This window comes from Pelodiscus sinensis, chromosome 1 (assembly GCF_049634645.1).
Source record: "Pelodiscus sinensis isolate JC-2024 chromosome 1, ASM4963464v1, whole genome shotgun sequence".
NCBI lineage: Eukaryota > Metazoa > Chordata > Testudines > Trionychidae > Pelodiscus > Pelodiscus sinensis.
The window spans coordinates 225,823,563-225,846,104 of record NC_134711.1 but is presented as its reverse complement, the minus strand read 5'-3'; the positions used below and the strand labels follow the sequence as shown (position 1 = coordinate 225,846,104).

Below are 22,542 nucleotides of genomic sequence, written 5' to 3'. Positions count from 1 at the left end.
TGTGGGGGCACAGAGGCATGAGGGGAACTGGGGCAGAGTGTGGTGAGGGGGTGGGCATCAGGGAGAAAGAGGACTAGGGAGGCAGGGACAGTGAGGGAAAGAGGAGGCACAAGGAAGGTGCAAGGGTAAGGGAAGGTGCAGGTGCCAGGGGATTCTGGGGGTGAAGCAGAAGGGCAGACATGTGCAGGGGAGGGACAAGCACCAGAGGAGAGAGGTAGGGCAGGTGTGTAGAGGGAGGTGTTAGGAGAGGGAATGAGGAGGGTAGCTCATATGATCATAGTGGGGCTACTGGAGGAGTGGGCACAGGGGGGAGAAAAGGGCTGGTGCAAGGGGGCAGGTCCCAGGAGGGCTGAGGGCCGTGAGAAGGGCAAGAGTCAGGACAGCAGAGGAGGGCGAGGGGTTGGGGGGCAGCAGGCACCAGGGGAGCTGATGGAGCAAGGGGAGGAGACATGGCAGCAGAGGGAAAGGGTAGAGGTTTATAAGATATTTATTAATAACTTGGGTGCCACGATGGCACATCCAAACAAGCCACAAACTCAATACTGGTGCACAACACACAATTCATTCCGCTCATGAGAGGTGTCCAGTGGGGACAAAACTCATCCCTATTGGTAGGAGGATGGTGGGAAAAGTTCTTAGAGGGGGTCACACAACACCTTTTACTTCTGGTCATGTGTCCATCTTGACCCCGAGAACCATACTCCTGGAGGTAACGCTAACAGAGGTCAGGGGTGTGTGGCTAATAAGTCCCTAATTTTGGTTCAGAAAATATGGTCACTATTCTTATACCTTAACTCACTTAACAGCTTTCTCTTTTTCATTCAACAAACTTTTTACGTTTTTATCTAAACCAATTCAGTTCTTTGGCTGAACTGAAGTGACTGCTAGTCACTTCAGTCAGGATAATATACTGCTGTTTATTTAAAAGCGCAGGGACCTTAACAGCTTCTGTCCTAGGAAAGGGCTGGGCACTGCAGGATATAGTTTTGGGGACATTCAGGAATGGGAGGAAATTGGAGTCACTATGAAAAGTAACTGGACAACGGAAGGCCAGGTATGACCTGTATGTTCATATTCTGGCCACTGGTGTCAGGGCTGTAAAGTCACAATAGCATAGTACTGAAGACCACAGGGTTGCAGGGCAAGCAGTCTGATTTGAACCTCAAAAGGTCAAATACACTACATTATTTTTATCCTTTTTTCCCCAAAGGTGGAAGTGTTTCCCTTTCACCAGCATATTGTAAAAACAAAGGAAACTGCAGGATCATTAAACTGATCAATACAAGAGCCAGAAAAAAAATCTAAATAGTTTAATAAATGAGGCTCTACCTAATTTGCGATATTGAAGGATCTGCAATTTCTGGAATATTTGGCTTCCACCACAATTTTGACAGTGAGAGCCCCGGGCAGCCAACAGTGGAAATCCGTGGAAAAGTACTAATTGAACTTATTACCATAAATAATAGGTCCATTATTACTTTTCCATGGCTTGTATGCAACTCAGCTGAAATTTTTTGACAACCATCTTGTAATTCAAGCAGGAGCTTAGTAAATAAGCATCTATCAGCTATATCCACACATGAATAGTTGGAAATTGTGGTAGGTTAACAAATGTTCAAGCTCCTAATTTTTGAAAGCCCTAACTAAAAGGGAAAATGTGAAGAGAAACATATAGTATAAAGCCACAAAACCATAATACACAACTGTCAAATCTTCAGAACAAAGTCCTATAGGAAAAATATCTACTATTTTATTTCTTGAGATGCATATTTAAGGATCTCTTCACCTCTACACCATTTGGAAACAACTTTTAAAAACAACGAGTAGTGCATCTTAGATTAAGAAATATATACACATAGTATCATGAGCTTTAGTGGGCAAAACCCACTTCTTCAGATAAGATGATCTCATCTGAAGAAGTAGGTTTTACCCATGGAAAGCTCAACATTTGGGGCATTTATCTAACAAAACTCTACCATGCTGAAGTATACAATAAAAATTACTACCCATTTATGTAAAACTGCTTTTACATTTATTGGACGTTAGGGCTGGCTGGAAAAAAATATTTCAGGAAAAAATATCAAGGTTTCAAAAAATTATTTTCATTCTGCAACAGAACTGAAAAAAGACCTTTCAAATAGAGCATCTTCACTAGATGCTGCAGCTGTGCTGATGTAACACTTTTAGGGTACATCTAAACTACGCTCTATTTTCGAAAGGATATGCAAATTCCATGAGAATTTGCATATCTTCTTCTGATCTCACTTTTGAAAGTAGAGCTTTGTCAAAACAGTACTTTTTGATGGGAAAGCTCTATCTAGTGACCCAAAAATATATATTTGCATTATAAAAAGCTAACTACATGCACAAGGTTGTATTATATTCTCAATAAGAAACAGGACACGTACTAAGCAGTGAATTCAGAAGTGACTGCAAACTTGTTTCCCATAAGGCAGCATGCTTATGGCAGTTGTTGAAGCATCAGTAATCTATTTTTACTCTGATGACAACATGTCAAACACCAGAGCAATTCAATTGCTTTATGGAAATACATAATAAAACCTATAATCTTAAAAAAATATTAGTAACGTTACTTCTTTGGTTTTGGTCATGGTCTCCGCTATGATACTGGCAGCTCCAGGATCATCAGTGACTGGAATGAAAGGACGCGAAGAGGCAGCAGCAGCTGAGGGCGTTATAGCAGAGGGCGTCACAGCATCTTCTGAAGAAACAACCTAGTTAAAAGACATAAGAGTTACCCAGAGGGCATTAATAAATCTAGTTAAGCTTGTTTAAACAGGTGCAGTAAATAGAACTCTGTGGACAATTAGTGCTCAGAACAGTGATGCCTAAAAATTGCAACATCTTATTCAAGAAATCCAGTTCCAGTATGAACCTTTATATTGCAGTGGTGCCTCTTGGTGAACTGAGGGTTTGTTTTCACTGTGGCACCAAGTTGATACAATTTGTGCTGCTTCAATTACACAAACTATATAACCCAATTCCACATAACATACATGGACTTACTGCAGTATCTGCACTGCACTATGTCAATGGGAGACATTCTACCATTGACTTAGCAGGCCTTAACTAGACTTACTAAATGAATGCCACAGCATCAATCGCACTATGATTTATCCCATAGTGAAGGTAAGTTATAAGTCAGGGGCCCAACTCCCCATTCTTGCCTAGTTGTTTGTTTCATCTACCTGTTATGTCTTGTCTTTTATATTGCAATAACTTTGGTTATGAACTGTCATTTTACTGCATATGTTCTTTTTTTAAATTAAGTGTGTAAATCTACCTACTTTTTTTAAACTGCTTCAACACCCAATTAAGAGAATACCAATATCTTTGGATAGGTCCAAAAATGGCAAGAAATTACTTTATCACCTCTCATATTTACTGGACTTGAAAGCTATGAATTGATTAATTATAATCATAAGATGTTAATCTTTTTATATCAGGCACAACTGACACATGACACTTACAGGAACTTTATTGCATTGATTCCAGAAGTTAGACACTGAAGTAAAGTTCTTATGCATGTTACTGTCAAATTCAACAAAGGAAAAAATACTTCACTGTTATTGTTGATGAATGTTTCAGCACTCGAAATTATTGCTCTTAAAAACAAATCAAAATAAAGTTTGCTATATTTATCTTACCTCTCCTCTCCTGTCTTGCCAGGGATTTGGGCTCAGTCTCTCTTCGACATCCACTGCTAACATACACTCTTCCCCATTGGCAGGGCTCCCTGTCGAAGCAGCATCTGGTGGAGGGACTGGGGATGAAGAACAACATTCCACTGGTGCAATCATACTTGCAGGCATCAGTGCTCCAACAACTGCATCCCTAAATCAAAAATAAAAGTGTTGAGAACAAACTTACACTAGGCCCACCAAATCCTCTTAGTGGAATGCAAGTGTCATGTTATTCAGCTGGAGTAATACTAGAAGTACTGGTCCACAGGGTAGTTTGCTTCCATTCTATATGGGAGGATTCACACTTAGCTAAGGCAATTAGATACTTACAGAGTTTGGAGGGTTTTTTTAAACTAAAGTTTTCCACAAGTTTCTTCACACTCTTAACCACTAATATTCCTCCTGTCTTTACAAACAGAAATGAACAATCGCAAAACAACCCTTTCCCTTTGTGATACAGTGTCTCAACTACAAGGTATACAACAAGAATATAGTTGGAAGTCACACTTTTCTTATTTGGATGATAAGCTCTCACATGAGACTTCTAAATACAAATATGTGAATATTTTGTTGCAGAGATTTAGAATTTCCTGTGCTGTATATGACAGTCCTGCCAGGAAAACCTGTGCCAACAAATCGATTTCAAGACAACACCAAGAAGAAGTTTAAAGGACATTAACCCATATATTCTAGAGCCCTATTTTATACACGATTATCTGACATAACTGAGAAACAATATGAACTAGTTACCATCTATGCTTCACCCTGTAAAATACAAGAATATTGGCATGCCTACCTTGCATACATGATTTGTAATGCTGTCAATATATGAGATAACGCTTGCTGTTTGGCAAGGTTTCCATCTAACGATAGAAGAATTTTAGCGAGGGAAGGGCGATTAGGTTTCGAACTGTTCACACCACTGATTTTGTTACTGGTAGCAGAAGAATCTGCATCTGATGGAACACCTGTGAAAGAAAGCCAAAGGTGCTTTTTAAGAAAAGGATTATTAAAACCACTTTTTTATTTGATACATGCTTAATGTCACATATGGAAAGGATTCTTAGCTTACAATTTGTGTAATACTGATATGAAATCCATTAGTGAATCTAGTTTGGTAATGACTTCCATATAAATCAGAGTCTAAAATTTACTCAAACATGGAAGCACTGCAATACCACTCATTTGCTTACTGACTTCGAAAACAAGCTTTACTTGGACAAACTGACCAGATAACTTTAGGAGAGAGCGCATGTGTGCGCGGGCAGTATATTTATGAAACTCTGTTACTGTTGCAGTTCTGTCCAGGAAAAAGATAGCTAATGCACTAAAAGACATAGAAACATAAAAAATATTACGTTATTTTACATACAACTTTTGTTACTCAAGTCTGACTAAATCTTGGTTTAGATAAACTGGGAAGATGCCACCTTAGATCACTGCTACCACTTTAAAAGGTGGTTACTTGTCTTTTAGTCAATAGTTAAGATAACATATGCCTCTAAAATAATTCTTCATGATGCAAAAGAATACTCAGAGATTTAATATTATCATAGCACCCAGAAACCCCAAGCAGGGTAAGGTCACAAAGTGACATGCACTGTAAGGGGGGGGGGGGGGGGGGGGGAGAACGAAAATTGTCTACAGTTTCAACAAGAGCTCATTTTTGGTAAGGCATTTTGGACTTTGGCAAACAGTTTAAACTTTTAAATGTCTTAAACTAGCACGTACTTTTATGAGACGCAGCTTCAGGGCATACAATGTTTTTAGCTTCTCAAGTATTGTTGCTCTTCTCACTTCCTCCTTTTTCCATCAAATCAGTATTTTAAATGGTTTTCATCTGATAACTCCACCTCTTCCCTACACTTGCTCTTCTAAGGGTATGTCTAGACTGCATCCCTCTGTCAGCAGAGGGATGCAGATTAGGCAGGTCGACATTGCAAATGAGGCAGGGATTTAAATATCCCGTGCCTAATTTGCATAAAAATGGCCATCATGTTTTGCTGACAGCACTTTGTCAGCAAAAATTGGCAGTCTAGAGGGGGATCTGTCGAGAAAAAGCTTTTTTCGACAGATCCCTTCTGCCTCCTTGCAGACAGATCCCCTATGACTCGGCATACCCTTAGGGATGTAAAATCCTTTTTAGTTAGTTAACTGGTTAAGCGTTAAGTTTAACTGGTTAACTAGTTAAAAATGGGTGAGGGGAGCGCTTCAGCCCAGCCAAGCTGGAGTGTTCCTCACTCATGACTGATCCCTTGGGGCTGAAGTAGCCACCACTCGCAGACCCCCCATCAGTTAACTGTAAACAACAAGCATCACCCATTACATCCCTCATTCGTCTACACACACACACACGCACACAACGTTGTTTAAAATGTTAAGAATATAAACACAAGTTTTGTATTACCCAGATAAGAAGCGCCTAAAGGGTCTCTGGCTGTTTGGAAGAGTACTGGCTCATGAACTGATGGTGTAGCCACATCTACTGTTGTCCATGCTACACTGTGGGAAGATCCACAAGCAACACGTGTAATTTTCTGGCCTTCTAAACCCTGGACAAGAGTGGGTTTTCTATTGACTGTGGTAGTTCCATTGCCTTGTTGTCCATGATCATTGTCACCCCAAGCATAAACCTGCCAATAGACAGTTCCATATGTTAATTTGTTTAATTGAATCTTATCTCTAAATGACTTGTTACTAATTTAATGCATTTCTAGAGTACCTATCACCTTCATATTTAACAGCTGATGCTTTTAGGTATATGCTAATATACAGGCTTGCTGAAAGGGTGGGTGGGTGGGTGGGTGTGAGAGAGAGAGAGAAAAGTGGGGGGTGTTAAAAGGACAACTCCCCAGGGCTCAGATGATTTAAAAGGGACTGGGGCCTCTGGCAGCGCAGCAAGACTAAGGCAGGGATCCTACCTACCCTCAATCTGTACCACTCCTGGAAGCAGCTGGTACCATCCCTGCACCACCCTTCAGGGGGAGGAAGGAGTGTTCCACACACTGCCCCCACACTGAGCACCAACTCTGCAGCTCCTGACTCCTCCCCCCCCCCCCCCCCCCAATGGCAGAGGGGTGTGCCAGTCACTTCTGGGAGCCTCCAAAGTAAATGCCACCCATCTGATTTCCACTCTCCCTCCCCTCAATCTTCAGCCCCATCCCAGAGCCCTCACCCAAACTTCCTGCCAGAGCACAAACTCTACGTCCTCTCCCACACCCCAACTCCTTGTCCAAGCCTGATGAAAGTGAGGGTGGTGGAATGGAGTGTGGTAGAATGGAGTGAAGAGGTCAAGGCCTCAAAGAAGGGAGCAGAACAAGGGTGCAGAATCAAGGAGGGGGCAGTGATGGTGCAAGAGTCTTTGGGTTTGTGAGATGAGATAGCTGGCAACCCTTCTGGGCGGGGGTATGGAAACCCTGACAATGAATAATTCTGGGTGTATATGAATAAGTATATGAAGGCAAGAAAATTCTAAGTGACAATCACATTAATATACCTAATCTATTTATTGTGTAATATGATTAATCAACATGTAATAACATATATATTCACTGTATGTCAACTGGAGTTAATCTGTAGGAATACAGAAGCTTAAGACAGATCAGCATCTAGAGGAATCATGTATTAGATTTAAGTAAGACAAGCAGAAAAATAAAACTTGTAGGCCGAGGTCTGCATTTTAGCTTAGCTATTTTAGGCCTTGGACACAAGAAATGCCAACAAGTAAATGACAAAGGAATAACTGGATGTCCTACCTTAATGGAAAAGAGGTACCAAAAAGTAATATTGCAGAAGTCTAGCAAGATTAAATTTTACATTATAAAATGCTGTAATAGCAAATCTTGTCTCTAACCATGTGTCTTAACTGTAGGATACTGGTGGCACATCAATGTTCATGAGAACCTACACATGCTATAGAATTTGGGATCCCTTATGTTTCTAGAGGACAGAGACCAATAAAGAAAGGGTTGACACTTCTGTACATCAGCAGAATGTAGGTATAGAATCACAAAAAGGGTGAAAAAAGGGTACCCGGAGCAGAAAAACTGAGCTTTTCCAGGAAACCTCCAGCATACTGATGATCAATCCAGAGAAGGACTTTAGACTCTACCACCATGCAGGAGGATGAGTGTACATCTATAGTGATAACTGGTGCATGTATATATTTAGGAATTGTGTGTGCTGTGACATTTATAAACTTTGTTGGCAACTTTAATAAAACTGTTAAAAGATAGTGGATCTTGTTCTCGTGATGGTGTATGCAACTTGCCTATGGTTTCATGTGTTCCTATAAACTCTGTATTTAGTACAAACTGAGAACTATTGAGTCTGAAACTAGCCACTAGCACCAAATCCGCTGTACAGACTGAACTCCCAAATCTTGGACACTCTGGTCCGGTAACATCTATGGTCTGACAAGCCCACAGATATTGCTAGATCAAAGATCCCAAGGACCCGGAGTGTGGAATCCTGGATGGGCCAGCGGTAGCACAACGAGGTACCCCAGCATCAGCGGGGCCAGGCAGGATCCAGGAGCCTCCTCCCAGGCTTGGGAATCCTCTGTGTCAGTGGGGTCAGCCGGCCAGAGAGCCTGTAGCAGCAGGGCCAGCAGTGGCCATGGAACTCTCCTGGCGGTAGCAAGGCTGGGATGGCTGGGCAGCTCTGACCGGAAACCCCTAGCAGCAGTGGGGACAGGCAGCAGCTCCATCTGGGCAACACTGGCAGCAGGCCAGGTGGCAGCTGAAGAATCCCAGCCCCAGCAGGAGAATTCCTAGTAGCAGCGGGGGTTGGCTTGGCAGCCCCAGCTGGGGAACCCCAGGAAACCTGAAGCAACAGCAGGGTTGGACCACAGCAGTGGGGCCAGCAGTGGCCATACAGCCTGAGGAACCCCAGAGATAGCAGGGCTGGCGATGGCCGGGCAGCCCCAGCCACCCATAAAGGCAGCAGGGCTGGTGGCAGTCAGGCAGCCCTGGCTGGGGAATCACTTGGAATCCCTGACACAGCCAGCGGGCAGCATGGTGGAGAGCCCTTGCTGGTCCAGCGTTAGCAGGGCAGCAGCAGGGCAGGGAGCCCCAGGGAGAGGAGCCAGCAGTGGGGCAACCAGCAGGGAAACCATGACCTCCCCTGGTCTGGCAAATTCCCAGGTGCAGGACGGCTCAGGTACCAAGGATGCCAGATAAAGGAGGTCCAACCTGTAGTATAATTAACAAAAATAAAAAGGCCAGAAGTTTTACTGCTGCCTACATTGCCTCAGTATCTAGCTTTTTCTGGACCAGAATAACTTACCTGTCCTGTGTCAGTGACAGCTAGGCAGTGAAGTGCACCTACAGCCACATGTACAATCTTCTTCCCTCTCAGCCCTTCCACAACCTGTGGCTTTCGCACATGTACATCAGTGCCATGACCAAGCCTGAAGTAATCCCCCTTGCCCCTGGAACAGACAAGGTAGTAAATGTGAAATTCAAGGCAGTTAGTGTTACAAACATTGCAATCCTTTACCATTACGCCTATGCAAATTGAAAGCTTTTTGCATAACAGCAGTGCAATTTTTTTGACAATGACCTTAAAACATGATCTGGAAAAAACTCATCCCTAGAAGATAGCGAAAAAAACCTACAACCTTTCATACATTGGTCTCTCTACTAAAAAAAAAAAAAAAATGTGTGATTATTGTGGGGGAATTACTGTAATTGCATAAAATTCATTCTTTGTTTTGAAATGCCTTATTATAAGCTTACTTATAAGGTGATAATTTTTGAGTAAGTCATTAAAATTACTATCCAGCTTACAATTTATATAGACATAGGAGTTCCCTGTGACAATTGCTCACATGAGTAAAACTGCACATAACTCAGACAAGCCTCAAAACACAAATTACTTTTATCACCAATACATGAAATTTTCCTCAAGTTTGAGACACACCATTAACATAGCTCAACTCACTTGTCATTCACTTTATTTTATACAACACCTCAAGATAATACTAGCAGTATCAAATGTGCACAAAAAAATAAAGAGAGAGAGATAACAATTCTCATCTTTCCCCATTATATTCTGTAACAGTAATCAGCCCTTGTTGGAAATCACATATCTCCAAAAGTCCTTAGTTTCCATAGTAATATCCAAATAAAACTTGTTACAATTTAACTGTATATTAGTATCATAAGGATTTATAAAAAAAAACAAAAAAAAAACACACACACACACCTTACGTTTTCTAATTCCCTCCCCCCCCAAAAAAAGTACTACAAGCTCAGGAAATTCCGGGGTAAGGTTTAATGTTTAAGAAATACAAGCATGCTGGGTATGTAAGTGTAAAGCTGAGATACACAAATGAGGTTCTTTGCCTTGCAGTGATGTCATGAAACAGCCACACATTATGATAATTAAATATTTTAGTGTTTGTACTCCCAGTTTAGATTAAACCTATTTTTGAAGACATTTGAATTTCCTCTCTCCTGCCTCCAACTCTTTGCAGTGTCAATACAAGATAGGGCCCATAGAAGGGAAAATGGTGGGCTACAGGCAGTTTTGCTTCCCACACACTGATAGCAATGGGGGATAGCAGTCATTCTGAAGGACAACATCTTTATTAGAAGCTCAGTTAGCTTTATTCTCAGAGAACAACAGGCGATAACCACTTGGAAAGACTGCAGATTGTTGTGAGATGCACTATAGACAAATACCATTCATCAGTCTGTGTCAAAGAATAAATATAAGTTTATGAAAAGAGGGGGGGGCAGGCTAATCCTCAAGCTAAGTGTCTTCAAAGATAGCTTGTACATAAGAATTCAATTTAACCAAGTAAGATGTTTGAAAACCCTGTGTTTTTCTGTTACTGAGATCACTTGGAACAAAAAATAAATAAATAGATCTTGTTTTATTTTAAAGTATCATCAATTATCTTTATACATTTTAACTAACAAACCAATTCACTTGTAAGCTCTTAGATGATAAATTGTCATTCTATCCTCAAAGAACATTCTAATATTGAGAATATGCTGTATTCTCTATACAAAAAATGGCTGAATCCCCGATTCAAGTGGAAAAACTAATTGCTAACAATGGAGCCACAACCAGTGATTCTGTAATTAGAAAACATATAAGATTCAGCAAAGTACTTGCTTTAACATTAAGCGCCAAGAGGAACTGAGCTGTAATATTTCCTAAACTATATATAAAGCCCTACTTGAATAGTGGGATGATTATAAATAAATTTCCGTTGCCAGTCCACAATTCAGCTGCAAATTACAGAAAAGAATAACAGACATTATTTTCAGTAATAAAGTCCATTATTTTATTATTTTTCCACAATATTATTTCTCCACTGTTGGCCACCCAGAGCTGAGAGCTGGAGGTCTGGGGCTGACAGCCAAAACCTCCAGCCCTCAGACCTGGGGTGGTTGGGGTTCCTCCTGTTAGTCCCACGCCTAGTCAAAATTGCGGTGAAAGCCAAAAAAATTGCAGAATCCATACGTTCCACAATACTGAAGTTAAGTAGGGCTTCAACTATTTAAAGATTTTCTTTTTTCACAATAACCTTTATTTCTATTTATTGCACTAAAATGTATATGCCTTAAACCAAGAAAGGGTCCCAGGCACTCTTACACTAGCAACAAAATGTAAGTAGTGCAGACACAAACAAGTGAGCAGGAAGAGGGAGTAGATGGGGATGGTCACAACAGGGTATTTCAGAATAAACTAAACATATACACAAGGCATACATGTAATAAGCCAATTAGTAGCAATCACCACAACTTGAAGTTTTTTGTAAATATGTCTTTGCAAGCTTAACATACCAGGTCCACACCACTCCAGATTTGGTAAGTGCCAAAGAGAATTGAGCCCCACACTCAATCTGGCACACACCCTGGCCATTCAGTCTTTCAATGTTCTGAGGAATGTTGCATCCTTCACTTCCTCCTCGTCCCAGTTTTCCAAAGTCACCATCGCCCCAGGAAAACACTAAACCTAGGAATATCAACCAAACTGGATGTCAGATTTTGATCACAATATTCCCATATGCTGTGAAGTTGCTAAAGCAAGATATTCCTACCTTCATCTGTCAAAGCCAGAGTCTGAGCGTCTCTGCTTCCACAAGCAACTTGAATGACTCTGTGACCAAGAAGCACTTTAACCTAGAATGCACAAAAAAGAAAACATGCTGCCTCAGACACATTAAACATATTTCAAAGATTTCACAGTAATTTCAAAGTATTTGTGACTTGTTTTGTTCTTTATACATCCAACCTCACATTACACACTGGTTTGGGATGGATCCTCGGCTTCATTTCTACCTTTATTTTCTATTCTTCTGCATGTATATATACACAGACACTGATACAGTCAGGAAACACCTCTTGTATTTACCATCTTCGGTTTGAGTTGTGTAGTATTGTCTCCATGACCCAGTCTGCCATATTCACCGAGGCCCCATGTGTACAATTCACCACTAGAAGTAATGGCAGCACTGTGCGAACTGCCACAAGCAATGTCACGAATACGTTTAGTTTTCAGTGCTTCTATCAATCTTGGTTTATCACAATTCCTAAAGAAAAATTAAAAGGATTTGTCACCTTCTTTTGTGATCTCATACAGTATATTATATGTTCAACCTTCCAACATCTCATGTAATATTAAACACTTCAATGACAAATTTGCCCTAATGCTAGTATACAGAGTTTCACAATAAGTCACTGAATCAATTTATTTTGATATTTCTTAAATGTATAATTCAAGTCAATTTAGGCCAAAAATGTAGGTTTGGTAAAAAGTTAACCTTAAATTTTCATTTTCCACTATTTTAATTGTTCAACTGAAAGTTCATTTTTAAAGACGTTACATAACACACACACTGCAGCATCCTGATAATGAAGTATGAGAGAGAAAGATTAAGTCAATCTGTATGATCTGTCATCGCTGCCCACACTGAGATATTTATGAAAATTAATGACAGAGAAAGTAAAAAGTCAAATATTTAGAACAGTCAGATGTAATAAAAATCAGTGTTATCAGTTCAAAGTGGCTATAGACTGTATTTAGCCAGTGGTCTCATCTTCGAAAAAGATACTTAAATTCAGTTTTGCACAGATAATTATAATTATGAACAAATTCTGTCTGAAAAAAAAAAAAAAGATATTCAGTATTTGCCATATATTTTTTGTAAAATCCATGTGAATCCCAAAAGTGGAGGTCCCTAGGCCCTATATGCCAACCCACAAGAACATCCTCTGATCTCTTGGTCTTGGGTCTTGCTATGCACAGGATGGGAAAAGATTGCATAGAATGTGGTACACTTGGCTGAGCCTCCAATACAGCAGCACAAAGACTCCAGTATCTCCAACTTGAGATGGAGAGAGCCAGAGGATGAGGAAAAGAAGTGTCGATTCCTACTCCAGCTCTGCTCTTCACAGGGGAAATAGGATAAGCAAGCATTCATTATCGGGTATCTGCTAGAGTACAGGATATGTTTCTTGTCATCATCCCTGTAGTATTTGCCTGAGAAAACAGGATGTCTTCTAGTTAAATTCAACCTTCTGCTCACTGAATCCATAGTCCAACTTTCATTTCAGTAGGTTTTCTTATGTGGTGTGGAAGCCACAATCGTAATTAACTGGCAGTGCAGTAGTATTCAGGGAACATCATGCAGGCAGCAAAACAAACACTGCCCACAATGAGTCAAGAATGTTTTCGGTTTAAAGTTCTATTTAATAAATAGAACAAAATATATAGCAAAAAATGTATGTGCCTATGTGTAAACTAATAAAGCCATCTTTTCTCCTTGCCACATACTCTCTCACTTCTGTTTGTCACCCACACATTTGTTGAGTCATGTTTATTCTTGTACTCAAACTCTCAGGCACATTTTGTATTTTTCTATATTTCGTGTAATGCTCCTAAGCACCTCTCTCCGAATTATACAGTATGAAGAATATTTCTACTGAATTCGTTAATATTAGTTAAAATTAAATAACTTGAAGATTTTCCCTATGCACTTAACACAAAGTGAGTATAAAACTTTCTCACTCTTCTTGCTAAAAAGGTTTGAAATTTATGAAACTTTCAGGAGAAAAATCTACTTCTCTAGCTCAAAAGCACATTAACAGTTAAAAAAATCCCCTTAGCAACTTTAAAGTCATCACAAGTGTCAGACTACAAATATAATTACTTAAGAAAATGGTATACCATGCGTTGCTGGTATCAAAACAATGTTGGTACTTTGCTTTACTGCTTCAATAAAATATAGGTTGGACCTCCCTGTTCTGGCACCCTTGGGACCTGACCAGATGAGGTCATGTAGTCCAACCCACTACTAAAAGCCTGACCAACTTCAACTAAATCATCCCTGCCATGGCTTTGTCAAACCGGGCCTTAAACTCTCATAATGGAGACCGCACCACCTCTCTAGATAACCCATTACAGTGCTTCACCACCTTCCTAGTGAAACAGCTTTTTCTAATATCCAACCTAGACCTCCTTCACTGGAACTTGTTTGCTTCCTGCGCTGCTGCCTCTGATAGAGACAGTAGTGTGTGTGGTGGAGGGAAGGAGAAACACTGCGGAGCCAGTGCTAGGGAAAACCAGCTTTTAAGCCGGCTCCCGCTTCCCCTTCACCTTACTGCTTCTGATTCAGAGGTTAATCGTATAGTCACCTGCTCATTTACATCCCTAGAAAGGTTTGACATGACACACAGCTCTGTCAGATAAGACAGCACACATTCACCATAAGAAAAGCTTGATTTGTTTTATCAACCATTCAAAAAAATTACAGTGGCTTCTTACCTAGAAACTCAGTTGAAAATTGGAAAGGTCTACAGAGCACGAGTAGATCCTCATCAGGCTGTTGCAGGCATCTCAGACACACACCCATCCATCATTACCCAGTGCATATCAACAACCAATAATTCTGCAGACTTTCAAAACTTTTTAATAATGAATACACAAAAGACTCCCAATTAAAGACCAACCTTACTCATTAAGAGAAATCTGTTTTTCAAATCTTAGTTTACAACATACAAAACTGATATATGTATTGCAAAAGAATATTTTTCTAACAGTTCTTTAATATCAATATATTTGAATTATAATTAGCAATCAATGGCAGTATTTAATCTCATTTGTTTGAAATACTTCCTACTTCTACTTGCTACTAGAAATTATATCCTTACATTCGGCTGAAGTGGCCAAGTTTTCCATCATCTCCTTCGCCCCATGAAAATACTTTCCCATCAACTGTTAAAGCCATAGCATGCCGGCCACCTGCAACGGTTTAAATCACAGTTACAAAAAGCCAAGATTTATTTCTTTGCCCTTCCATACTACATAAGAACATAACAGCCATACTGGGTCAGACCAAAGGTCCACCTAGCCCAGTAGCCTGTCTGCCGACAGTGGCCAACACCAGGTGCCCCAGAGAGGGTGGACGGAAGACCATGATCAAGCGATTTGTCTCCTGCCATCCCTCTCCAGCCTCTGACAAACAGAAGCCAGGGACACCATTTCTATCCCCTGGCTAATAGCCTTTCATGGACATAACTGCCATGAAATTATCTAGCTTCTCTTTAAACTCTATTATAGTTCTAGCCTTCACAGCCTCCTCTGGCAAGGAGTTCCACAAGTTGACTACATGCTGTGTGAAGAAGAACTTTCTTTTATTAGTTCTAAACCTGCTACCCATTGACTTCATTTGGCGTCCTCTAGTTCTTCTATTATGGGAACTAATAAATAACTTCTTTATTCGCCCTCTCCACACCACTCATGATTTTAATAGACCTCTATCATATCCTCTCTCAGTCTCCTCTTTTCTAAACTGAGAAGTCCCAGTCGTTTTAACCTCTCTTCATATGGGACCCGTTCCAAACCCCTAATCATTTTAGTTGCCCTTTTCTGAACCCTTTCCAAGGCTAAAATATCTTTTTTGAGGTGAGGAGATCACATCTGTACACAGTATTCAAGATGTAGGCGTACCATAGTTTTATACAGGGGCAGTAAAATATTCCGTGTCTTATTTTCTATCCCTTTCGTAATCATTCCTAGCACCCTATTTGCCTTTTTGACCGCCACTGCACGCCGTGTAGAAGTTTTCAGGGAACTATCCACAACTCCAAGCTCTCTTTCCTGATTTGTCGTAGCCAAATTAGCCCCCATCATACTGTACGTACAGTTGGGGTTATTTTTCCCCGATGTGCATTACTTTACACTTATCCACATTCAATTTCATTTGCCATTTTGTTGCCCAATCACTCAGTTTGGTGAGATCTTTTTGGAGTCCCTCACAGTCTGTTTCTGTCTTGACTATCCTAAACAGTTTGGTTTCATCCACAAACTTTACCACCTCACTGCTTACCCCTTTCTCCAGATCATTTATGAATAAGCTGAACAGGACTGGTCTCAGGACTGACCCTTGGGGGACACTACTAGTTACCCCTCTCCAATCTGAAAATTTACCATTTATTCCTACTCTATGTTTCCTGTCTTTTAACCAGTTCTCAATCCAAGAAAGGACCTTCCCTCTTATCCCATGGCAATGTAATTTACACAAGAGCCTCTGGTGAGGGACCTTGTCAAAGGCTTTCTGAAAATGTAAGTACAGTAAACTTCCGATAATCCGGCACCTTTGGGACCCAGGGGGTGCCGGATTATCAGATATGCTGGACTATCGGAAGGGGGGACTATGAGGGATCTTGGGGGGGGGATGCCACCCCAGACCCCTCATAGCGCCCCCTTCCGAAAGTCCAGCTCTGCCCCAGGCGTCCCTGATTCAGCCGCTGCCAAAACTGACCAGCAGCGGCTGAATCGGAGACGCCTGGGCAGAGCAGCTGGAGTGCTGCCGGTAGTGTGCCGATCCTTGGCACGGCGAGACCAACCCGGCAGCACCCCAACTGCTCTTGGGGACTCCTGGGGCAGAGCAGCTGGGGTGCTGCTGGGTTGGGCCCGCAACGCCACACCACGGCGCTACTGGACCAACCCAGCAGAACCCCAGCTGCTTTGCCCCAGGTGTCCCCAAGCCAGCCGCTGCTGATACTGATCAGCGGCTGACTCCAGGAAGCCTGGGGAAGAGCTGCTCTGCCCCGGGCTTCCTGGACTCAGCCACTGGTCAGTTTCAGCAGCGGCTGAATTGGGGACACCTGGGGTGTTGCCCAGTTGGTCCCGCAGCCCTGAGGGGCAGCACTATGAGACCTACCCGGCAGTGCCCCAGCTGCTCTGCCTCCGGCTTCCCCGATTCAGCGGCTGGTCAGTTTTAGCAGCGGCTGAATAGGGGAAGCTGGGGGCAGAGCAGCTCCAATGGTCCGGCTGCCCGGAGCACTTCCGGGTTCCTGATGGTGCCAGACCATCAAGAGTGCCGGACCGACAGATGCCGGACCATCGGAGTATTACTGTATACTATATCTACTGGATCCCTCTTGTCTGCATGTTTGTTAACTCCTTCAAAGAACTCTAATAGATTAGTAAGACATGATTTCCCTTTACAGAAACCATGTTGACTTTTGTCCAACAAATTATGTTCTCCTATATGCCTCACAATTTTATTCTTTACTATTGTTTCGACTAACTTGCCCGTGAAGACTGATGCAAAGAAATCATTTAGTTTCTCCGCAATGGCTTTATCGTCCTTGATTACTCCTTTTATATCTTGATCATCTAGGACTCTCAGGTTTTTAGCAGGCTTCCTGCTTCTCATGTACTTAAAAAAAATTTTGTTATTTCTTTGAGTTTTTGGCTAACTGTTCCTCAAAATCTTTTTTTGCTTTACTTATTACATTTTTACATTTGATTTGACAGTGTTTATGTTCCTTTCTATTTATCTCACTAGGATTGGACTTCCACTTCTTAAAAGATGCCTTTTTGTCCTTCACTGCTTCTTTTACATGGTGGTTAAGCCACAGTGACTCTTTTTTAGGTCTCTTACTATGTTTTTTAATTTGAGGTATACATTTAAGTTAGGTCTCTATTATGGTGTCTTTCCATGCAGCTTGCAGGGATTTAGCTCTAGTCACTGTGCCTTTTAATTTCTGTTTAACTAACCTCCTCATTTTTGTGTAATTCACCTTTTTTAAATTAAATGCCAGCGTTCTGGACTGCTAAGGTGTTCTTCCCACCACAGGAATGTTGAATGTTATTATATTATGGTCACTATTCCCAAGCAGTCCTGTAATGGTTATATCGCCTGGACCTGATCCTGAGCTCCACTCAGGACTAAATCGAGAATTGTCTGTCCCCTTATGGGTTCCTGTACCAGCTGCTCCAAGAAGCAGTCATTTAAGCCATTGAGAAATTTTATCTCTGCTTCTCTTCCTGAGGTGACATGTATCCAGTCAATATGGGGATAATTAAAATCCCCCATTATTATAGACTTCTTTATTTTGGTAGCCTCTCTAATCTCCCTCAGCATTTCACTGTCAGTATCGCTGTCCTGGTCAGGTGGTCGATAATATATCCCTACTGCTAATTTCTTATTATTGGAGCGTGGAATTACTATCCATAATGATTCTATTGAACATGTTGATTCACTTAATATTTTTATTTCATTTGATTCTACATTATCTTTCGCATACAGTGCCACTCTGCCACCCACACAGCCTGCTCTATCCTTCCAATATATTTTATATCGTGGTATGATTGTGTCCCACAAATTTTCCTCATTCCACCAGGTTTCAGTGATGCCTATTATGTTAAAAACCTCCTTTAATACGAGGTACTCTACTTCACCCATCTTATTAGTCAGACTCCTAGCATTTGTGTTGAAGCACTTTAAAAATTTGCCACTGCTTATCTGTCTGCCCTTCCCTGATGCACTGGATTCCTTTATATGCGGTTGTTTATCTGCTCTGGACCATGGTTTGTCCTCTCCCCTCCTCTTTCTGACTACAGCTTAGAGAATCTCTATCAATGGATTCGCCTCTAAAAGAAGTCTCCATCCGATTTACGTGCATCTCCGCACCAATCGGCTTTCCCCCATCTCTTAGTTTAAAAACTGCTCTACGGCCTTTTTAATGTTTAGTGCCAGCAATCTGGTTCCACCCTGGTTTAGGTGGAGCCCATCCTTCCTGTATAGGCTCCCCCTCTCCCAAAAGTGTCCCCAGTTCCTAATCAATCTAAACCCCTCTTACCTACACCATCCACGCATTCAGACTCTGAAGTTCTGCCTGCCTACCTGGCCCTGTGCAAAGAACTGGAAGCATTTCTGAGAATGCCACCACAGAGGTCCTGGATTTCAGTCTCTTTCCTAACAACCTAAATTTGGCCTCCAGGGCTATGTCTAGACTGCAAGCCTCTTTCGAAAGAGGCTCTTTCGAAAGATACTTTCGAAAGAGCCTCTTTCGAAAGAGAGCGTCTAGACTGCACATTGAACTTTCGAAAAAGCGGCTTGCTTTTTCGAAAGAAAGCATCCAGTGAGTCTGGATGCTCTCTTTCGAAGAAGACCTATTTACATTGAAGAACGCCTTCTTTCGAAAGAGGAACTTTCGAAAGAAGGCGTTCTTCCTCGTGAAATGAGGTTTACCGCCATCAAAAGACAAGCCGCGTTCTTTCGATTTAATTTCGAAAGAACGCGGCTTGAGTCTGGACGCAGGTGAGGTTTTTTCAAAAAAAGGCTACTTTTTTCGAAAAAACCCCTGAGTCTGGACACAGCCCAGGACATCTCTCCTACCCTCCCTATGTCATTGGCACCTACATGTACCACGACCATCGGCTCCTCCCCAGCACTACACATAAGTCCATCTAGATGCCTCAAGAGATCCGCAACCTTTGCATCAGGCAGGCAAGTGACCACACGGTTCTCCCAGTCATCACAAACCAAACTATCTATGTTTCTAACGATTGAATCACTACTAACACCTGACTCTTCCTAACAACTGGCATTCCTTCCATACTGAAGACTAGAACGTGCACAATCATCACGGCAGCAAGAGTCAAGCAAAAGTCCAAGGAATTTAATATAGTGCTAGGTTCCCCATTCCACAACTCAAAAGCAGTAATTTTCATACTGTCTATTGACAAGGTGAAAAAAACTTATTTTATAACTTTTAAAAAAAAATCCAGCATGATCATTTTCCCTCAGTAGAAATGAATCACTTAAAAAAAAAATAGCTAACTCTTTTGTTTAAGAAAAATATTTCCATTGGATTGACAAAAAACTGTACTATGAAAATTCAGAAATTATTCTGAATGTAACTTTCAGAAAGATACCACTATTTCATAGAGGTTAAAAAAAAAAAAGAGAGACTAAATTAAAAAAATGTTATGGCCAGAGGGAACATGAGGTTATCTAGCCCAGGGGTGGGCAATAATTTCTGAAGTAGCCCTGGGCTGCCCCAGAAGGGGCAGGGCCTCAAGCGGAAGATGGGGAGGGGGGGAGGGGAGAGAAGTGAATGATACTTCCCTGCTTCCCCACCATGACTGGTCTAAGGGTGGGGAGCACTGCCGCCGAGGTTCCACCTAGACACCCCTGGCAGTGGGAGGAGACTTCACACGCTCCCCCTTTCGCACCCAGACCAAATCAGGGATTGGGAGCAAGGCGAAGGAAACTTCATGCGCTCTTCCCCCCTCCCCCCCCAAGCCCTAATTGACCTGATAGCGGGGGAACAGCAGGGCCTCAGCAGGCTGGATCAACCTGCTTGGTGGGCCGGATCCAGCCCGCAGAGGCCCTTTTGCCCATCCCTGATCTAGCCTAATCTCCTTTCTGAAGCCCACAGAATTTCAGACAATGCTCCTGTATATCTAAGGCTCTGTTCTATATAGTTCTTGTGCAGAGGATATAGGTCACAGGAACCCACTTTCACTTTTAAGGTTAAGTACACAGTGTTTATGTTACCATGGAGAAACGTAAAGAGTCAGTACCTGAGTGAACAGCCACCTTCTTCACTACATAATTACTGAGAGCTGTAATCTGTCGGGGAATAGGCACAGTTCCACTTGATAGGCCTAAACCAAGTCTTCCATTAGTAGCCTCTCCACAGGCATATACTTTGCCTTCAACAGTTACTAAAAGGAAAAAGGTTTTAAATATCCATTAATAAAAACCAATGTATTCTCTCACCTCTTGGAAAATTGTTCTACTTTTTATTTTAAGGCCATGAGGTGTAGGGAGTTTGAAATGCAGGAACCTTGCACAGAGTTATCCTACCTGCAAAAAGACTTTTGGATCCACCAGCTACCTGTACTACATTCAAGGCTGAAAGAGTTTCAGAGAATGAAGGAACCTTGATCTAAAAGGTCGGGAGAAGAGAGAGATTATTGCATAAAATCAGATTTAAAGGTCTGTTACCTCTAACAGTTCTTTGAAGTGCAATTCTAGTATGCTAAGTTGGTTTATCTAAATTTAACTAACCAACGGTTTGTAAAAGTTCATTTACTAGCTTTTCAGTGGCACTCACTGCCCCATTATCTGACACCTTTCAGATAATCAATTAGTTAAATAACTGAAGCAGATCAAGTGTTTGAAGTAAGGGATGGGTGTGTTATGTAAAACGGAGATAAAGCACTAGATGGAAAAAGTGCAGTATGAAGCACAAATTGCTTTTTTTATCCCATTATATTTTTTTGAGTAAACCAACCCTAGTCAGAGTCACAATAAACTACAACCTAAGCAAGTTGGTTAAAATGCCAATTAGCACATCAGAAATCAGTATATATGAGCATGCTAGCAAAATTTATTTTCTCTATATCCTTTATATTACAATTAATCAAAAAGTGAAGTTCTTTAACAATATAGGTTAGACATTATCAGGGAAAAAATAAGTAATCTTGTGTTACTAAAAAGGCTTCTTCATTACAATTAGTGAAACAAAAATTCTGGAGGATAATTGATAAAGCGTAGTGAAAGGTTGAGGGTTTGCATTTGATTTTTGTTATGGCAACTTTTTTTTTTTTTTAAACCAAAAAAGACAAGCTGTTTACATTTAAAAGATTGTCTTCTGAATGTTTAATGGCTTTATATTATATTTCCTACTAATTGTTCCCTTTTCTAGGATTTGTTCCAAAACCCATTAAACTCCAACAGAAGAATCCCATTGACTTCAATGGCAATTGCAATCAGGATCTAATTGGGAGGGAAAAATCATTTCTCACCCAAATAATATTTCTAAATGGATAAGTTAATCTATCTGTACACTGGCATCAATGCCAATTATAATATGAGTAGCTCTGGAAACAGCATTGTTATTTTTTGCTATGAGAATAATACTTCCATAGATTTTTACAATCCTATATGAACTCTGCAAACAAGTAAATCAGCTTTTTATTCTAATTTTAAAATATTAGTATTCCTTTTATTCAACTGAATTTTCAGAGTAATGGTATCTTACAATTATTAAATATGTTACATATTTCTCACTCAGCCATACTGGCTCCCAAAAAAACCTCAAACAGGTCTGGACGCACTTATTTGAAATTTCCCTTTAAATAATTTTTCACATTCAAAAGGATTATACTAGCAAGGGTCAGGAATTTATTTTATTTTTTCAGATAATTGAATCAGCACCACTGTAAAATTGTAAGAGTTTCCTAGCACAGAAATACTTTGTACTGATATGTAAATTAAGCACGTCCGTAATAATCATTCTTATGGTACATAATTTCAAGTTATTGACTGCAGGTTGAACTTCTGTGGTCCGGCAACATCCGTGGTCCAGAAGGACCACAGATGTTGCGGGACTAGAGAGCCCCAGCAGCAGAGGTTGCTGGCAGCTTGGAACAGAGATGGCCAGCAGGGCCCGTAGTGAGTGGGGCAGGGAAGCTGGCTGGGGGTGGGGAGTGAGACATGGAACTTGCAGAGCAGTGCCCAGAGCTTGCAGCCAGTATAGTCACTGGGAATGCCAGTGGGGCAGCAAGACTGTTA

The 22,542-nt window shown here is 41.2% G+C and overlaps 1 protein-coding gene across 5 annotated transcripts in view; it reads right to left on the bottom strand.

The window, feature by feature from the left end:
* The window catches only part of HERC2 (HECT and RLD domain containing E3 ubiquitin protein ligase 2), a 201,837-nt gene that overhangs the window by 49,095 nt on the left and 130,200 nt on the right, over window positions 1–22,542 (bottom strand). For all 5 annotated transcript variants that reach the window (XM_075916267.1, XM_075916303.1, XM_075916286.1 and 2 more), the window contains exons 58-68: window positions 20,830–20,911; window positions 20,544–20,687; window positions 14,873–14,963; window positions 12,075–12,252; window positions 11,761–11,842; window positions 11,504–11,675; window positions 8,991–9,135; window positions 6,112–6,337; window positions 4,501–4,672; window positions 3,669–3,855; window positions 2,595–2,735 (exon numbers count right to left, since the gene is read on the bottom strand). In XM_075916267.1, coding sequence (XP_075772382.1) covers window positions 2,595–2,735; window positions 3,669–3,855; window positions 4,501–4,672; window positions 6,112–6,337; window positions 8,991–9,135; window positions 11,504–11,675; window positions 11,761–11,842; window positions 12,075–12,252; window positions 14,873–14,963; window positions 20,544–20,687; window positions 20,830–20,911 — 1,620 coding nt within the window. The remainder of the gene's footprint in view (window positions 1–2,594; window positions 2,736–3,668; window positions 3,856–4,500; window positions 4,673–6,111; window positions 6,338–8,990; window positions 9,136–11,503; window positions 11,676–11,760; window positions 11,843–12,074; window positions 12,253–14,872; window positions 14,964–20,543; window positions 20,688–20,829; window positions 20,912–22,542) is intronic.